Source organism: Xiphophorus couchianus, chromosome 23 (assembly GCF_001444195.1).
Source record: "Xiphophorus couchianus chromosome 23, X_couchianus-1.0, whole genome shotgun sequence".
NCBI lineage: Eukaryota > Metazoa > Chordata > Actinopteri > Cyprinodontiformes > Poeciliidae > Xiphophorus > Xiphophorus couchianus.
Window position 1 is genome coordinate 14,587,860 of NC_040250.1, and position 18,393 is coordinate 14,606,252.

At 37.5% G+C, this 18,393-nt stretch overlaps 1 protein-coding gene across 5 annotated transcripts in view; it reads left to right on the forward strand.

Moving 5' to 3' along the window:
* Positions 1-18,393, forward strand: part of pcdh11 (protocadherin 11) — a 167,784-nt gene that overhangs the window by 23,503 nt on the left and 125,888 nt on the right. The window contains exon 4 of one of the 5 annotated variants that reach the window (XM_028009169.1): positions 1,573-3,535. The exons of the other annotated variants lie outside the window; for them this stretch is intronic. Coding sequence (XP_027864970.1) covers positions 1,573-1,656 — 84 coding nt within the window. The 3' untranslated portion in view covers positions 1,657-3,535. Of the gene's footprint in view, positions 1-1,572; positions 3,536-18,393 lie in introns of those variants that run through there. 5 annotated transcript variants of the gene reach the window in all.

The following is an 18,393-nucleotide window of genomic DNA, read 5'->3' on the forward strand; positions in this document are numbered from 1 at the left end:
AATGCAGAGACTGTTCAAATAAGAAAGCAAACTTAAATATCTCGTGTGAAAATGTAGGTGGCTTAATACTTTCCAAAATTGGATTTAGTGTAAATGGATATCTTTAGTTTGAGTTTAGTTGCTAAATTCAGCCAAAGCATGGTCTGTCTGAGTAGTTGTTCACTTTTCATCACAATGAATATTTCCTCATTTTCCAGTTAGTTGGTTTTCAAACCTCGACGATCCTTGGTTTCTGCACCTGAAAATATTCCCAAACAGTCAGATTTTCAAAATAAAGGGGTAGAAAACTTCTTTCATCGCGATGACCTGCAGTATGTAGCAAATCAAGGGTAAAGGGCTCCATGAAAAATGATTAAACTCAGGTCATTCCATCACTCTCTCTGGCATTGTAAGAAGATTATATACTGTAGCAACACTATGAAAATTATTTGGAAATATATGTTTTTTGCAGTTTTGAAACCCAAAACTGCAAGAAAATGTATACGACTTGGTATATTTGGATATTGAAAAATTGGCGTGGAGATGGACTTCTTAATGGTAGAGTATCCTTTTAATGACATCAATCTATCAATTAAGTTTATTTGAATTGGATATTTCAGCAACATGGCAGGTCAAAGTACTTTACAGTTATGACTATTGACTATACATGTACTATAGAAACTATATATGTGCTATAGAAAGGTTGTGAATTAGGCTGTATGTATAGTGATAACAGAGATGCATTTTCTCCATGCTGTGGACTGCATGGTGAGCTGAAAGAAAGCTACCTCACTTTCCTATGTTTTCAAGAAAGACAAATTCTGCTGTTTGGATATATTTGCAGTCAGGGGAAACACAAAACGTAATGGTGTAGAGTCTAAAGGTGCACCACCCACCACCTGAATCATGTTTGAACATTTTGTGTAAGCTCCATAAGACAATAGAACCGTGGCATTGTCAATCTTACCATAATTATCGCCCATGTTTGTTGTCCTTAATTTTTTTTTTTTGGTTGCTCTTTTTTATTTATACCTTTCTCTTGAAATACTTCATCCATGATCACTATGTCTACCTAATATAAGCACTGGCAGGCCAAACTGATTATCCCATTTTTAAACACTTGCAGATGTGTTTGATAATGTTGTGAGTAACAGTGAAATGTCATATTCTGTACATATCAGAGGACCCACTGGCAAGGGTCCGAGCGAAACAGTGGGCCTAAATTGAATCAAATGTTTGTTTTAGGGGAAAAGGAGAGTGCTGCACTAGTGTGGTGGGAGACAAAAAAGACAAATTGGGAGTGACAATTGGATAAGATTGCATGCTCTGATAAGTACAGGAAAATACACAAACGTGTGACACCTGGGGCATTCTTCAAGGCAACCTGACATGATAATGAGTTGATTGCCAGCAGTACCTTGAAGAACGCCTGTTTCCTTTTTCTCCACTCTCTTTCCAGAGATGTTTTTTTTTTTTTCCTTACTCGGTGTTCAATTTAACCTTTCACCAATAAGGCTACAGCTTAGGTTGCTCGGAGCTCATTGACATTGTAACTACAATCTCCCTATATCTGTCTGTCTCTCTATATTTCAGGAGATGGCACTGAAACCACCACACTATGGCACACTCTGTGGCACAGGTACAGCTCGCTCCCACAGGATTAAAATCAATCTCTAGCTCCCACTTCCTAAAGAGAGGAAAAAAGGGAGAAAAGAGGGAAAGAGGGCAAAGAAGGAAGAACTGAAGAGGTGAAACAAGTACTTTACTGTCTCTACAGCCTCAAACTGCACCTCTTCATTCAATTCAGTTTCAAAGATGAATTTGGAAGTCGGGAAAGGGGGGAGGGTGGGCTGTCTTAGAAAAAAGGAGACATGCTTTTCTAAAACTTGACAAAGCTCTTCTTGTGAGTCTGTTGGAAAGCTACAATGCTTTATTGAGTTCTATGCTACATTTTCCCTTCTTGAGTGAAAATGATTTGACCTGAACTTTCCCCCCTGAAAATGTCTCACTCACTCAGCCGATCTGTACAATAGCTGTTAAATACAGTCCGTATGTGTAAAGTATGTTGATATGTATGTATGTATATCTATCACAAAGTTGATGGTGTTTATATTTATCGACTGCATTTCTTTGCCTTGTTTTTGAAAATTGCCTAGTGGCTATTTTATTTTCTTACCTGCTATGTTTTTTAGTTGTTTTTTTTTTAAATCAATTATGACTTAAAATGTATTTATGCTGCAAGGGCCTTCAACCTGCAGGCTTACATTAGGATTGAGCCCACTTGTGTTATTTCACCCTTTTGCCTGTTTTTGTTCCACTTTTGATGCCACTGAGCGACAAGTGAGGCTGATGTAACAGAAGTACACTTGGCCCCACAATACAACTGCATTCCCTTTTTTTAATACAACTGTGCTAAAGATCGACCAAGCTGTTATTACACTGTAAGAAATGGTAGGACAAGTTTAATACTTTGAGCTAAGCCACAATCACAAGGGACTAACTGCTCGGGTCATAATCAAAAGCTGTTTATGTAGGGCAGATTTGAAGCGTGCTAAGCCTAACCTTTTGTGTGTCGCTTTCTACTCCTAAATCAGAAGTGATTTACCCACGAGATCCACATTTAAATGACTCCAGATGGTTTAAAAAAAAAGAAGAAGAAAAATAATAATCCTCGGGCAGTGGTTTTGTGTGAGCTGATGGTAATGTGAGTTTGTGCGCCTGATTATGGAAATGCAACCACGACTTCTCTTTAAAAACAGCAATAAATATAATTTCGAGAAAACAAAATCAACAATACTTATTGGCTTTTGTTCCAGCATAATTTTTCCTTTTCTTTATGTCTAAATCATCACAAAATGTTCTGAGTAGAAAACCCTCCACCGTAAACAAAGTAATTGATTAGCTGCATCGATGTTCAATATTCCTGTTAAATGAAAAGCTAAAGACTTATTTGTTAGGTAAGGCCGAACAGGCGCCTTCAGTACATACATACGACCATAGAATTAGAGTCATTAATGTAGACATAGACTGTGTACTCACTCAGAAATGTACAGAAAGGACAGGAGCAAAAGGCTGTTTCCCCCTGTGTGAGAGGCTGTAAATAGGTAAATCAAATTACTGCACGGACCAGAAGGCCATTTCTGATCTCGTCCCACTCCTACTTTGTCATGGTTGTACAGACTATGCCTATTTTAAAGCTTTTAATTTTATGTGTGTTGCCTCTCTCTCTGAGGCAGGCTGTTATTATTTAAGGAAGATATGTTCTTGCAATTATGGTATCAAATGTATTCACTGCTGCGTAGGAGTCACAGTATAAACTACACACAGCTTTTTAGCACTGTGTAATAATTAGATTTACCTGATCATTGGGGAAATGAATATATATTTGGAGAAAGGAGACAGGAAACCTCACTTTTATTTAATGTGAAGTAAAATATGCACCTTAAATGATCTTTGTAATTGATTTTTATTTGCCTGTGTGGAGAAAAATGTAAATGTTTTGTTTATGTATGTGTGAGCTTCTGAAATTTATTAAAGTCTTTTGCATTGTATGGAATATATGGTGACTCTTCTTACTTACTGTTCTTGGCATTTAATGTAGGTATACTGCAATAACTCAGAATATCATCCTAATGTTAATCAAGTTCAGGAATTGAATTCAAAAAGTGAAACTTGACGATTAAGATTTAATGAAAAGCTCAAACGCTCCTCAGAATATCAGAATATTACAAAAGGCCAATAGAAATAGATTTTTAATATCAAAATGTTACTTTATAGCCTACACCATTGTGGGGAAGACCACTGACTTAACAGTTGTCACTAAGACCCTCCACAAGGAGGGCAAGCCTCTATAGGTCAATACAAAAATGCTTGTTTTTCGTAGTGGGCTATATCTGAGCAGATTAATGAAATGCTAAGTGGAAGGAAAAGAATACCCAAGCAAAATGGATAATTGCAACCTTGAGAGGATTGTGAAACAAATCAGATTTGATACCTGCCCACACTGCTAAACTACCAATACCAGTAGAGAATCTACGTGGTATTCTTAAGAGTAAGACGAGACACCATGGATCCAATGATTTAGATGAGGTGAAGGTTGCTGCTAAACCAAACCCATGCTTTCTTAATATCTCAGCAGTAGTTCATACAAAAGAACCCCAACTAAGAATCCAGTACATGTACTGCACAGTATATGGACGTACTGTAGTTGTTCTAATGTGATATTAAAATTTTCAGATAAAGAAAATTTTTGATTGTCAAAAGTTATAAGCTTTAATCATCGCGACTTACAGGGATGCACATTTTATATGCGTGTGTGTGTACTAAATGTACTTTTTAAAAAGAAATACTGAAGTAAATTAGCTTTTCATTGATATTCTAATTTATTGTACTAGTTTGTGCCACTCAGCTCGGTTGTCATTTTAGCTGCCCGGTCTGCTTTGTGAGAGCACTAAAACATTTAGGGAACCACCTGCCTTGCATTGCTCTTTTACTGTTAATTTTGGAGCAGTTGTTCAGACAGCTTGTGGCCACTGGAAGTAAATGTAGCCTTACTTGTTTGGACACCATTAATGGGTGCTATATACACTAAGAGCAGACATTTGACATGCTCATTTTATCCACAGAAAGATAACCATGTACTGATGTGTGCTGCAGCAGTGCTGCACTCAAGTAGGAAATGAAATGAAGAAATAAAGTTTTAGATATACATCTCTAATTAGGGACATATTACAGATAAAAAGCTATGTAAATGCGGCGCGAACACTTCCTTTGAAGTGCACAGACAAAAAAAAAATACAGAAAAATTGGATCAACATTGTTTATTGTTATTATTTTCTTCCCTCTGCGAAAAAGCTGGTAATGATCATTTGATAATGATACCTTTTCTATTATGATGTACAGCGGTGCACCAATGCAGAGCTTTCCACATCTAAGAGAGATTGATGCGAGAAGGTACAATAAGCACCCCTCAAACATCCTGCGGTGCAGTGTTTATGCAGATTTGATCCAAAAATACAGACTTGAAAGGCATAAAACAAAGCCTGACAACAGAAAGTATTTAATTGCTTATCAAAGTTACTTCACATTTTGAAAACTGAGAGAGAAAGAAAGCTAATCAGTTCCCTTGGGAAAAGTGTCCTTGGTGATTTAAGGAAAAATGGCGCAGACATAAAAGAGTGTTCTGGTAAAGAAGGAACATAAATGTCACATTTCTAATAATAGATAAACCACAACATTCTAAATGCATCACCTTTACCTAAAAACAGCTTCAACACATCTTCAGTACAGTACTGTCCCTTTCAGTTAATTAAATGAATGGTTCATTTTTCAATTGTATTTATGGGTATAATGAGTCAGTTTCAGAAAAGCTCTAAATTTGCAAAATAAAAAATTAGGGCTATCAAACACAGAACATTAACTTCAAACATTTGTGGATGATGTTTGAGCGGGTGCTTCTATGCAAAAGATAAAATAAAATCAGTGAAGCAGTGAAGGAAAAGTGTGTTCTTAAAGCTAAAACTGCTGGTCAGTTTTAGGCTGTTGCACCTTATAGGTGTGTGCATTGATTTTAAAATGCATAAGACAACACGTTGAAGTTGTCTCATCATTTTACCGAAGCGTTTCTGGGAGGGAACTGCTTCCAGAGTTTCTTTGTTGACACTTATTGATTCATGATTTATGAGGACACATTATTCAATTTCATCCAACAGGCCAGGAGGCTGGTTATATGTGGCGAATGTGATTACATATTCTGCAGCACATACAGACCAACACACAGGAGTTTACACACACAGATCTATGTATTCTTTTTGTTGTGGGTGAGACTGTCCATATGGTCTTTAATAGAATTATTTGGTCATATATATTTCTTTTTATCAAGGTCCAAGTTTTTGCTGTTGTTGTTGTTTATGCTATAATCATGGGAAATATACAGTGCCCTGCAAGAGTACCTTTTAATTCTTTGTCAAATCAAGAACTGCATTGTATTAAATTGTACGTGATAAACCTGTGCAAGGTGGCATTCGTCTGACTTATTACTTTTTAAAACCCTATATCGCTTCAATCACAGATGAATCTTTTCGGGTGTGACTTTCATAGCTTTGCTGAAATATTTCGTAAATCTTTCCTAACTAGCAATAGTTTAGTCAGGCTGCATAGAGAGCATCTGGCAATAAGTAATTTCAATTGTAGCTCTGGTTGTGTGCTAAGTCCAGCTGTCAAGTTAGAAGGTGAACTTTTGTTCCAGTGTCACTGCAACCTTCAGTAATTCTTAGATAAATGGGATTTCCCAGTGACCTCCGACTTTACCTTTACATCAGGTGGTGTGCTTCTTTTTCTAACAGGAAACCTAAAAAAATCAAATTTCCAACTACAAAGGCACAATTAGGTCATTTGTAATTAGCACAATTAGCTTACTAGCTCCCCTTTGTTCTGAAAAAAAAAAACCATTCCCACATAGACAATAGGGTCACCAACATGTTTCAGTGTCAATGTGCTGTGCAGAGGGCAATGTACAGTGTTAGTTTTTCACCACACATAGCATTTTGCACATGCCAACAAGTTTATTTTGGTCTCATCTTACCAGAATTCCTTCTTTGACATTTTTGCTACATCCTCTTTACAAACAGTGACAAGCAGCAGACAAATTCTTGTTGCTTTCTTTCAACAATGGCTTTCTTTTTGTCACTGCTGCATAAAGACTAGATTACTGGAGTGCATAACAACATATTCTCCTGTCAGAGCTATGGATCTCTGCAGCTCTTCCAGAGTTACCACGGCTGCTTAGTGACTTTTCGGATGAATGCTCTCTTTGCCCAGACTACCATTTTAGGCATCTTTTTAAAGGTTTGCATTACAAAGCTTTGAGTATTGTTTTATAACCTAACCTGGCTTTAACCTTAGCCCTGATTTGTATGTCATGTTCCTTGTTTTGAATTAAGCTGTTTGTTCAAATGAAACAAATTTGAGGCCTCCAAACAGGTGGACTGTATTTCCTAATAATGTGATTTCTGAATGCAATTTCGTGCACAAGATTGTGCTTAGTGGCATTAGATTAAATGGGGTTGTGTGCAAATGAAGAAAACACTTCTTAGATTTCAATTTGTAAAAACATGTCAAGTACCATTTTTGTTCTACTTCACAGTCGTGGCACATCGCGTTTATCACATGCAATCTAAATACCTCCATGTTTGTGGTTGTAACATGAAAACATGTGGAAAAGTTCACAAATGTTTTGACAAACTACTATTTTTTTCTCCATTTTAACAGATTGAGAATCTATGCTATAATCAGGCAGGCATGTTTGTAATTAGCTAAGAATAATGACCCCTCAAGATTAATCAGAAACCACATGTAAAGTTTGTTATTCTAGACCAAGTGTGCAGCTCTACTCCTGTGACTTTCTTCAACCTTGAGAATGCAATCAGTGCAATCAGTACCTCTCCGTTATCAGTTCCCTGCCTGAAACATAAAACCCCAACATATCCGTTATTAATCTGGGTAACATGGAGAAATATTGAGATGGCCAAAAAACATGCATTTCTTACATCGATTTTGCAAGTCGCTAACATTCTCCACTGAGATTACTGTCTTCAGCCACACATGGTATAAAGTGTCTGTTTAAGATTTCAGATTGTTTGAGCCAAGTAAATGCTGCATTTCCTATTTCAGATGATCCTTTAAGAGCAAAATGCGTTTAGTAACATCAGCATCACTATGCATATTATATAATACAAAAATCAGCAGTTGTGAAAAATTGGATTTTTGTTTTTCTCTTTCCACTTACTACTTTGCAGAGGTGTGACCAAGTCACTGTGTTGCAAGTCTCAAGTAAGTCTCAAGTCTCTGTCCTCAAGTCCGAGTCAAGTCTCAAGTAAAGACAGGCAAAAGTCGAGTCAAGTCTCAAGTCAGGAACCTTTAATTTCAAGTCATTTTGAGTCGTTTTTATTTTATTTTATTTTTTTATAATTTGCAATTATACATAAAATTCAAATAATAGACCATTTGTTCGTTTTAAAATATGTATTTATCTCAAATGATAGAACACGTGTAGCTGAACACAAAGTATAAAAAACATTTTTAAATTGGACCACTTTATTGCCCAGTTCTGTTAAACTTGATATTCAATAAAAAAAAGACAAATGCTGACATTTCCACAGCACAATACAAAGAACCATAACAGCAGTTTTTTCCTCTTTTCTCTGACCTGTCAAAACAATATATTGTCAATATAATTTCCCAACGTAGATGTCTTCAAATACACCAACCATCCTTAGATGATACTAGACCCGGCTCATCATCATGATGGGACAGAGAGACTCTGTTCCCTGTGTTCAGGTCCAGAATCTGCTTTCTGTTCCGGAGCCCCGCTCACTATCCACCGGCTTCCTGAGCTAACACGGTGCACATTATTTGTGGAGGCATTTGAAGGACCGGATTTATGGTAAATAATCACCAATTTAACCCGGAGTACACATGCTAACACGAAGTTAGCTAAAGTCAGCTATCTTACAGCAAAAGAAAAGTGCCACCTACCGATCTTTGTGAAGCTTCAAATGCCGGACAAAGTTGGACGTCGTGGCATCTCCATCCGATATTCTCATCTTGCATGTTTTACAAGTTGCAGTTCGTTTTTTAGTCGAAAGTTCATAACCTACGTAGCCAAAAGAAATTACTCGCGGAAGCATATTCGAGCGGTTATTTCGTATTTCGTTCCCTGAGCTCTGCAGCTTTGCCGCGTTTTTTTAAACGTCCAAATCCTGTTAATTTGATTGGTTGTGCTGCAGCTACGTACACATACATACATAAGGAGAGAGGAAAACCATAGTGACGGTCTGCGCATATTGATACGGAATGAGTGAAATTAATTAATGACGCCACTTTATAAATAATGTGTTTTAAATTTTAAGACTTTGAGTAAAAAATATCAAGTCTTTTCAAGTAAACAGCTTCAAGTCGAGTCAAGTCCCAAGTCAATGTCATGAAAGTCAAAGTCAAGTCCGAGTCTTTGAGCATTTTTTCAAGTCAAGTCTCAAGTCGTGATTTTAACGACTCGAGTCTGACTCGAGTCCAAGTCATGTGACTCGAGTCCCCACCTCTGCTACTTTGTAATCTTGATAAAAGCTGTCCTACATTGTGTATGTATAAAGCTGTAACATGATCTGCCCTGGTTCGGTACCTGTTTCAGAAAAACACCTAACACTGTTATGTTAGAGTCTAAAATCCAAAGCATTTAATGTCATGGGCTGCTGTGGGAAGGTGTGAGTCAATTTACCAAGCAGCAAGCATGTTTAAGGTGTGATGTGAAGTTGTCCCAAAGCGATATTGGCTGTCTAAGCAAAAGCTATTTATGCATGAGCTGTGCAGTGATGCAGGAAACAAGAAGATGCTGTTTTGCTGTCGCACTCCAAGGCAACACTCCACACAATTGCTGCCAAATCTTTGCCAAACTGAATAATTCAATCATGGCTGTGGAGGGCTGGCTACCTTTCTTTTTCTTTGTGTGCAACAATCAAATCTGTGTGGAAGCCCGCCGAGTGGTTCTTTCTGAGACACTGAATGTAGCTGTACAGCCCGGAGATTGTTTTCATAGAAAACAATTCTGTTGATTAAACGAGGTGTGACTGTGGAGCAGGGATCTGAAAAACATCGATTGCCTGTACAATTGTTTGTTCCTTGTTAAAAGTGTGATCTAAAACTGTGGTTGCTGATAGTGTGCCAGGAGCACATGGCTTGCTGGGGAGCCTGCAACATAGTTATATCTTCCTTAAAATGTCCTAGGTAGAAATTTATCATCATCTGTTGCTTAAGATTGAGAAATACCTAACAGATTAAGACCAAGAACTTTTTTTAAGGGATGTCTGGACTTGTTGGACTGCATGGTTTTGTAAGACTCAGGTTCTATGCATGTTAATACAGTGATTACAATAGAGAGTGCTTAGCTTTAAAAGCTTCTGCTGGGTGAAATGCCCGCCCCCCCCCTTCTCGCCTTACCCCATCCTACTCTCTATCCCTTACCCCTCTTAGCCCCCCTCTACACACACACGCAGTCGCACACACACCGTCCAGCCCCCAACCGCTCTTTGGGGCAATTACATGGTTTCAGCCTTTGTTTTACCCATGTACTTTAAAGTGTAATCCACTGGAACACAAAGACAAATTCTGCAGGGATAAGACAAAATTGAAATAACCAAGGTTTCTCTGTGTATTTCTGTTTTTGTCAGTTATTGTTATTATTTTAGCCAGCAGGTGTGCTTGTGTGTGTGCTTGTGAGGAAATGCACTCAAAGGATCTTTGCATTTAAAACCCTCACTCATTTTATATTCACTCAACCATGCAGCAAGAGGCATTTGCAGCAATATTGCATGCAACTGAATCCTATAAGTGCTCTTTACATTACAATTTAAAAGTATGTGATACCATAGGAGTTGTGTGAAGCAAACGATTATCTCGCATGTAGCCAGGCTTGATGACCGATTAATAAAAAAAAAAAAAAGCATTTAACAATAGTTACAAGCACAAAATAAATGTACTGTTTTCAAATAGGTGGGTCTAGGATAAGCTCAATAAATCAACACATGAGATTTGGATGTTGACTGTGAGTCTACTTCAAACACAATGTTTGTACAGGTCCTGTACAAACACTCATGTACAGGACCTTTACAGCAACTGTTACATTCGTTGTGTTAAGCCACCAATAAACCAGAGACAATGTCAGCAGTGTCCTACCTGGGCTAAGCATGAAACCAAAAAGCGTTTTTTTTAGATGGCAGTCAGTTTTACATATTATTTTACAAACAGAAATGTGAAAATCTGGAGGCAGACTGAAGAGACTGGGAATTTAACTTACTTGAAGTCTAAACAAAGTTTTTGCTGCATGACTTTGGGAGTCATCATTTGCTGCTCTTAGTCCAATGTGTTTTATCAAGTCCAAAGTTAGGACAATGGTCTACCCTAACATTTTAGAGCACTGAACGTTTTCCTGTTGACAAACTTTAGGTGGATCCTGATTTCATTTTCCAGCTGGCTTTGAACCCTGCCCATTCTGTCAAAACATCAATCAACACTGTCTTTATATATATATATATATATGTGTGTGATGAATTAGTATAATATTTTCATAGTATTGAATTAGTAAAATAAATTAATATTTCACCCATTTTCCAATTTATCTAGATAAACTCATATTTGCACAATATGAGACATCTCCCCTGGAAACTTTATATAGTCTGAAAGGAAACTGATGACCATCTCATGATAAGAGGCAGCCGCTTGTTTGCAAGCTGAAGGGAAATAGACTTAAAGACAAGGCAACAACTTATAGACTTTGTCCAAGAGGGGTTATGTCTGTGTCCTTCCTAATCCGGGTAATCCTTGAGGAGAATTCTTGATTTGCCTTTGTAAAAGAGATTGGGAGATGATAAGATGCTCGTCCGCCTCCTTAGAATAGCTGATAATCTGGTTTGAACAGAGGACTCAGGGGGTATTTAGCCTGCCTTAACATTTGCCCAAGCAGATGGCGCTGACGGAGGAAAGCACAACCTTAGCCTCTAAACTCCTCCCTCACTGCATGGTCCTCTTTGGGGAGAAAAAAGAACAGTGGGATGACAATCAATGTTGTTTATTTTGCTGCTTGACTCTTTAAGTACTTTCAGCCAGATTATAAGCTTTTGCAAGAGATAATCGGGAGAGTGCAGACAATTGCCTTTTTTCAGTCTTGACAGAATTCCCCCATGAACACAGGATGCAGATGCCTGTTATTAGTTCCTGATTGCTTCAATTGCAAATGGTGTAGAAATGAACTGGACATTCTTCTAATTCCTGCTTTTCAGTTGGCTGCACTTGAATATGCTTTATTCAGTTTTCGAAGTACAGAAAATAATATCCTAATTAATATTAATATTTATTCTTACAGATGTAGTTGCTGCACTTGCTCTCCTTTTTATGCCGGGGAAAATTTTGTTTTAATTTGAAATAATAGCTGCAATGCAATTTTTAGGAACAGTTGCTGTGCAAAATCTTTGACAGCATGCATATGTGCTGGGGACCACTGCTGCATACTAACCATCAAGTTGTTCATATTGGCTTTCTAAGCCTACCACCCTAACCTAATGCCGCGGGCAATCTTCTCAGCTTGGACCGGACACCTGCAGCAAATGCATTTGAACAAATGAGATCAGCCCATTGACTAATTAGACCTGGGAATGGCATAAGTGGACTAACTGAAAGGATTTGCACATACTGAGAAACTGTTTAACCAAAACATTGAATTTATTCAATCTTTTCTGTTTTGTTTTGTTTTTTCTGAGCTAACAGGATATCACACATAGCTGTCAAGCACAAATCTGGGGGTAGAAACACAATAAGACAAGCAGTGGACATAGATGTATAACACTAAACTCTGCAAAGTTAGTCAGCACATACACACAAAGACATACCCCTTCTCAAGCTATAGATAAGGGAGCAGAAAAAGGGTCAAGAGTAAACCCCTTAAGCAAGCATTTGAGAGTTGACGATTTACTAACAAGAATTCATAAGCAGACATAAAAAAAAATACAGGTACAGATGGATCTCTTTATCTGACTTGTAATGATTAATGGTTACATTTATCTTTGTCATTAGTCTGGTGCTACTCAAAGCGTTGGTTAAGATAAAAATGTACGACATGTCATATGCTTGAAAATCATTGCCAGCAAGCGGGTTTGTGCAGAGCCATTAACTCTCAGATGGTGAACCACATTAAGCTAATGCCAGACAGTGGTAAAACATCCTGTGGTTCAGTTAGAGGCTTGGATTTTTTTTTTTTTTTTTTTTTTTTTTTTTTGTCAGTGTTAGAATGGAACCACATATCTCAGAGAAAACCAAAGCCAGCACCTCTGTGCTTTGACTTAATCACTTTTCTACTTAAACAGATTTTGCCAATTAACAGCTTGCTTTAAAGTGTGGTACTAGGTATCTTTGTGCTTCAGATGCTACACCATACAAAGCATACACACCACAGTAAAGCTGAGTGCTGGTTGGAGCTTAACACATGAAAGGATAATAGAATAGAGGATATTTTGAAGAGTCTTCGTAAATAATGCGTGTGATATTCACCAACGTTCATAAAGAATTCATGCACATGCAGTCTTCAAAAAAGAGCAGCAACTCATTCCCAAGATCACTCATTCATACTGTTACATATTTTTCAGATAGTTTTCAGTGATAGAGGTAGTGCAACACTTGAATAATGGGACAGTCATTAAGAGGTGAAGTGGCTTTACGTCTACATTTCTCACACTCACTTAGGGATGCTGGTTATTTGATCCCCTTGGCAACTTATTCTCAGATTTCAGCCCTTTCTCACATTGAAATATTTAACCTTTCCCCGATCTTAGTGCGACGCTTAGGAGGACCATGAAAAATGTCACAGTCAGACAGCAATAAAGCAAGGGGTTTGTCCCGTTAGACCATCAATTTCTGAAACAACATACAAAAAAAACAAAAACTTATGGGGTCAGTGTGAATAAAAATCTAAAAGTCGACATCTCTTTAGACTAGGGAAGGTTAAAATATATATCAGTTTCAATATCTTAATGTAATTATCTGGTTAAAAACAACAGAAACAAATTGTAAAGTTAATGCCAAGAAAGGACATTTTTATTTGAACCTGAATGGATTTTTTGGGTGTCCACTTTGCATGTTCTCACTTTGGCTTCTTGTGTTAGAAAGAACAGAGTCAACATCTTATTAGGTTGTTTCCACATCTGTCTTGCTGTTTCCGTAGGACAATAAGTATAGACTCAAAAAGTTATTAATTGAGAGAAAATGGTAAAAAGTGCTAAAACAAACATAAACTGCAATTATTTTGGGGGGATCTTTAGCCCAGCAATGCTTTAGACATGGTTTAGCGGTTCTAAAGCAGTGATGTTCTTCTTTTAAATTATGTGCAATTCTTTTCATAAAGCTTTAGCTTTTATATAGTTAATGCCACCCAACCAACATTGAGATAAAAAAGAAAAAAAAAAGATTTTAAAAGCATCCAAATTCGTGTAGCTCAGGCCTTAGTTTACAGGAGTGTGACTAACTATATGCAAAACCAACCAAATGCTTCATCATTTCTGTTATTCAAAAATGATGCAGTAACAGTAAAGACAGTCTGTGGTCTTTTTTATTTTTCATTTTGTGACATCTTGGAAAGGCAAAGCAAACTGATTTACCGTATTTGTCTAGCACAATTTCAGAAACAGGGAAATTCAAAGTGCTTTACATGATTAAAAGGAAAATAAAACAACAAACACGCAAAAACATTTCATTGCAAAGTAAAGGAAAACAATGACAGGTCGGAAACAAGAGTCCATCTTATGATGTTCCAGTTGTTATTAATCAAAGGCACTTCTAAACAAGTGTGTGTTCCACCTTGGTTTAAAGGAACTAAGTGTTTCAGCATTTTTGCCGTTTTTTCTAGAAGTATAATTCCTCCATTTATTATGACTCACTTATCTTACAAAATTCTCCTCTTTGTTCTCTCAGTAAAGTTCTTATGTCCAGACTTCAAATATGTTTTTTCTGCAAAACATAAATTGTCTTGAGAGTTGCACATATGAAGTACATTATAGACAGGTGCTGGTGGATGGAGCACACATGCTTAAACCCAAAGGTAATGGACAACACTTCACTGACTTCAGTGAATTGTGCCGACCTTATTGTATTGTGTGGATGATTGCGTTATGCTCCCTCAGATAATGACTGTGCCCTACTTCGACTTTGAGGCATTGACCTGAAATGAGGCACACAAGTGAAATCCGAGTCTGGATGAACCTGGAAGTGATTAAGGTCACCCAGACACACCACATTTGTGTGACCCCTACACCACCACCCCCTCACTCCTCCAGTGACTCACAACAGCCGCCTTCTGCAGTTTTATGGCCCTCTTTTGTAGGAATCTTTCTAAATGCAAGCATTAGCCATTCATAATATGTTTAGGTGAAGTGTCAAAATGATTAAATATACCCACAGAGCCATGAAACAGAGCCCACATTTTCCTATTTTATTACTGTGTGGAAACAAAGAAGCAATATTTCTGGTAACATACTGTATATGTTTAAGCCCATAAGTTACTAGCTTCCTTCATGATTTTTCTTTATTATATTCTAAATCTAATCACATCCTGCAAATATTTAACACACATGTCCACAGTCCAAAAGACTACCTCCCTAATTAATTTTTTTTATGACCAGAACCAGCTTGAAGCATTTCACTTACAGAGACTTTTCTCTTTTGTTTTAGACCAGATAACAATATGACTGTGAGTGCAATCAATAAAATCTGCTTCTCATGTGTCCAATATTGCAACATACTTTTTGACTCAGAATCCTGGCTGCACCAGTCAAGATCCGCTGAGGTAACAAATAGTTCAAAGATACATGTTAGTGAAAATGCATAAGTCAGTTCCATGTCACAGAGTCCTACTGTATGTTGACTAAAGAATCTACAGCTAAGCAAATATAAAATCCATCCGAATATTTAATCATTTCCCTAACTGTGTGCTCGTTTAGGGAAAAAATAGAAACATCAGGTGAAAGAAGAGTGGGGGGAAAAAAATGATGCAACGCTGCATCCAGTATTTCTGTCACATTAAATTCTATTTAGTTCCTTGATACATTATTTATCACAGAGCCTGTAAAGGCTGAGCTTCACAGTCCAAATCTCAGTGACATGATGCACACATATCTTAATGCTTAAGGGGAAACAGGGATAACATGAGATCATGTCTGCCTCTTGAGGGTGGGATGCCAGTGAGTTTCGGGCTTGTTTTTTATGTGTGTATGGATGTGTTTCGGTGCGTGCGTGTGTGTGTGTGTGTGTGTGTGTGCGTCGCTCTGCTGGGGATCAGTCCACAGCTCCTCTTCGCAGCTACGATACTCAGATAAGAATTTCTCTTCCTCTGGTGTGTATGTAAATCAGAGTGAGGGAATATAATGAAATAATGAAGTGTGCCTCTGCTTTTTTCCAAGACAGACCACTGGGAACCACTATTTTTAGGCACAACAAAGCAATTGCCAGGGGTGTCCAGTTTATCTGGTTGACTTACAGTGTTCTTCCATCCACTTGTCGGTGTACAACTGCTTATCTCTTAAACAAATGAAGAAATGTAGCCCAGAGTCTGCCTTAAGGTAATGTCAGTTAGGACTCTGTGGAAGTCAATGTATAACTCTGCCCTTTAACAGTCATTTCTGCTACCATTATAGATTACAAAAGCCATCAACAGGATCAAAGGAGCCAGTGTATGGCCATTGGCTACGTACATGTCAAACCTGTAAGATGACCCTCTCACCCAGCAGGAAATGCTTTGTCACTCAGACAAATGTGGCAGATGAATGCTCAGCATGATCCTTGGGTATTTGTCATCTGGTGTTCTCTTTCTAATGAGTTTACAGTTGATGATCCAGGTCAGTGAAGGACAAAGTGCTCCACAATGCAAGTTAAGGACACATTCTTAACCAGTTTCACAATCTTAATGTTTAAGATGACTCAGTTGTATTACAACTTCAAATGCAATTGTAGCCATCTCTAAAACTTAGTTTTCATCTTCAAAGAGATTGTGGTGCCTCAGTATATTGCTATGTAAGACTGGCTGAACATCATTCAACAATATTGCTCACTTTAATTAGCAGCCCAGTCAAAAACCCTTTTCAGTTTTTTGACAGAATCATAAGATTTTATAAATCCGACCTTTAACTTTTGTTACTTTTTAGTAGGGATGACATACTATGGTAATAATATATATATTTTTAACCTTAATTAGATTTTCTTCAAATATTTTATATGTAATCTATGATTTGTTGTTTCCCTTGGGTATAAATATAAAGCTCTATTTATTATGCCAACGGTAAGCATAAGGTAGCAAACATTGCTAGAGCTCACCGTTAGAGGGACGTGGCAAAGAATGGCGTCCAATAGTCCAGATGTTGTCTCAAAGCAAATCAGTTGTTTTAAACTTATACCAAAAACAAAATATGCATATCAGTACTAGTACTATGCATATCCATCATCAGTACACATTGTTACACCACAAGTGTAACAATGTGGAGATTGCAAAAATAAGTGCTTTGGTCAGATGAAACTAAGGTTGATTTTTTATTATAAACACACCAGGTGAATGTACAAAAGCATCTCATCCTCACTTTTAAGTATAATGAAGAATCTGTAATGCTGTGGTTGTGTTTCTTTATCCCAGGCCCTGAGAACCTTGAAAGAGCATAGCATCATCACTTCTTTATTTCAAATAAACACTTTTTCCCTTGTAGAAGTACCATTCTACAGGGAAAAAAAGGTTGTACAGCTCATTGGTAATAGGAGTACCAATAACTTTGCAGCCAGTGATTTTGGTGATTTCTTCCCATGGGATATTTTAAATTAAAGGGTGCTATGTGGTATTCTGCATGTTAAGTGTGAGATTATGCTGCTGCAATAAAAGATTAAGTTATCTGGAGATATTTATACAGCTGGTGTCAGTAAACATAGGCTTCTGCATATTTGGTGGGATCTGTGATGCTAAAAAAGTATTCTCATAATTTATCTTAAACCCATTATATGCCATACGCCCAACACAAACTCTGACCTTGAAAATGTAATGTGATGTTTCAAATCCAGCTCGACTGACTCTTTGCAAAGTCAGATATTTTCAGGCATCCTAGGAAGTGGGAAGGAGAGGAAGAGGGCAGGTGCGCTGCCATGTTTGCCTTTTGAAGATAACACCTTAGAGGTCATACAAATGACTCGGTGTAATGTGGGTCACCTTAACAGTCCACAGCAGCTAATTCTCTGACGTGACTTTTTTTTCCTCCCTAAGAATTTATTTTTTATTTTTTTAATATGACAGTGACTGCTTGCTTTCATATGAATGATAGCTCTGTAGGCTATTTTCAGAGTGCAGGGCCTCACACATGGAGCTTTGTGATAACATGATGAGCTACCTGCCATATCAGATTGATTTAGCGAAAAACTTATAGCAACATCCTCTGTTAGGGTTGACAAAAAATATACATTACCGTACTAAAAGGTACACTCAGAAACGTGTTTCTTAATACTTAGGATTTAACTACCTCTAAAAGTATCTGTCCTTGACTACTTTAAAGATAAAACATAAAACCCAGGGTACGTCAAGACACATTCTGAAGCAAAGCGAAGATTATTGTGTGTTATCTGTTTGATTTCTATTTTATTTCATCCTTTCTCTTCAAACATCAAGTGCCAGTCATTTACATGTGGTGGGGCCAACCGGAGTTAACACACAGCCACGCAGCTTACTGCTGTCTATAGGTAGTTGACTTAAAACATAAGGACACACTAATGATTGGACTGGGGTGTAGGGTGGAAGAGAAAAAGAAATGAGGAAGGTAGGGGGTAATAGCAATGAAACACAGAGAGTAA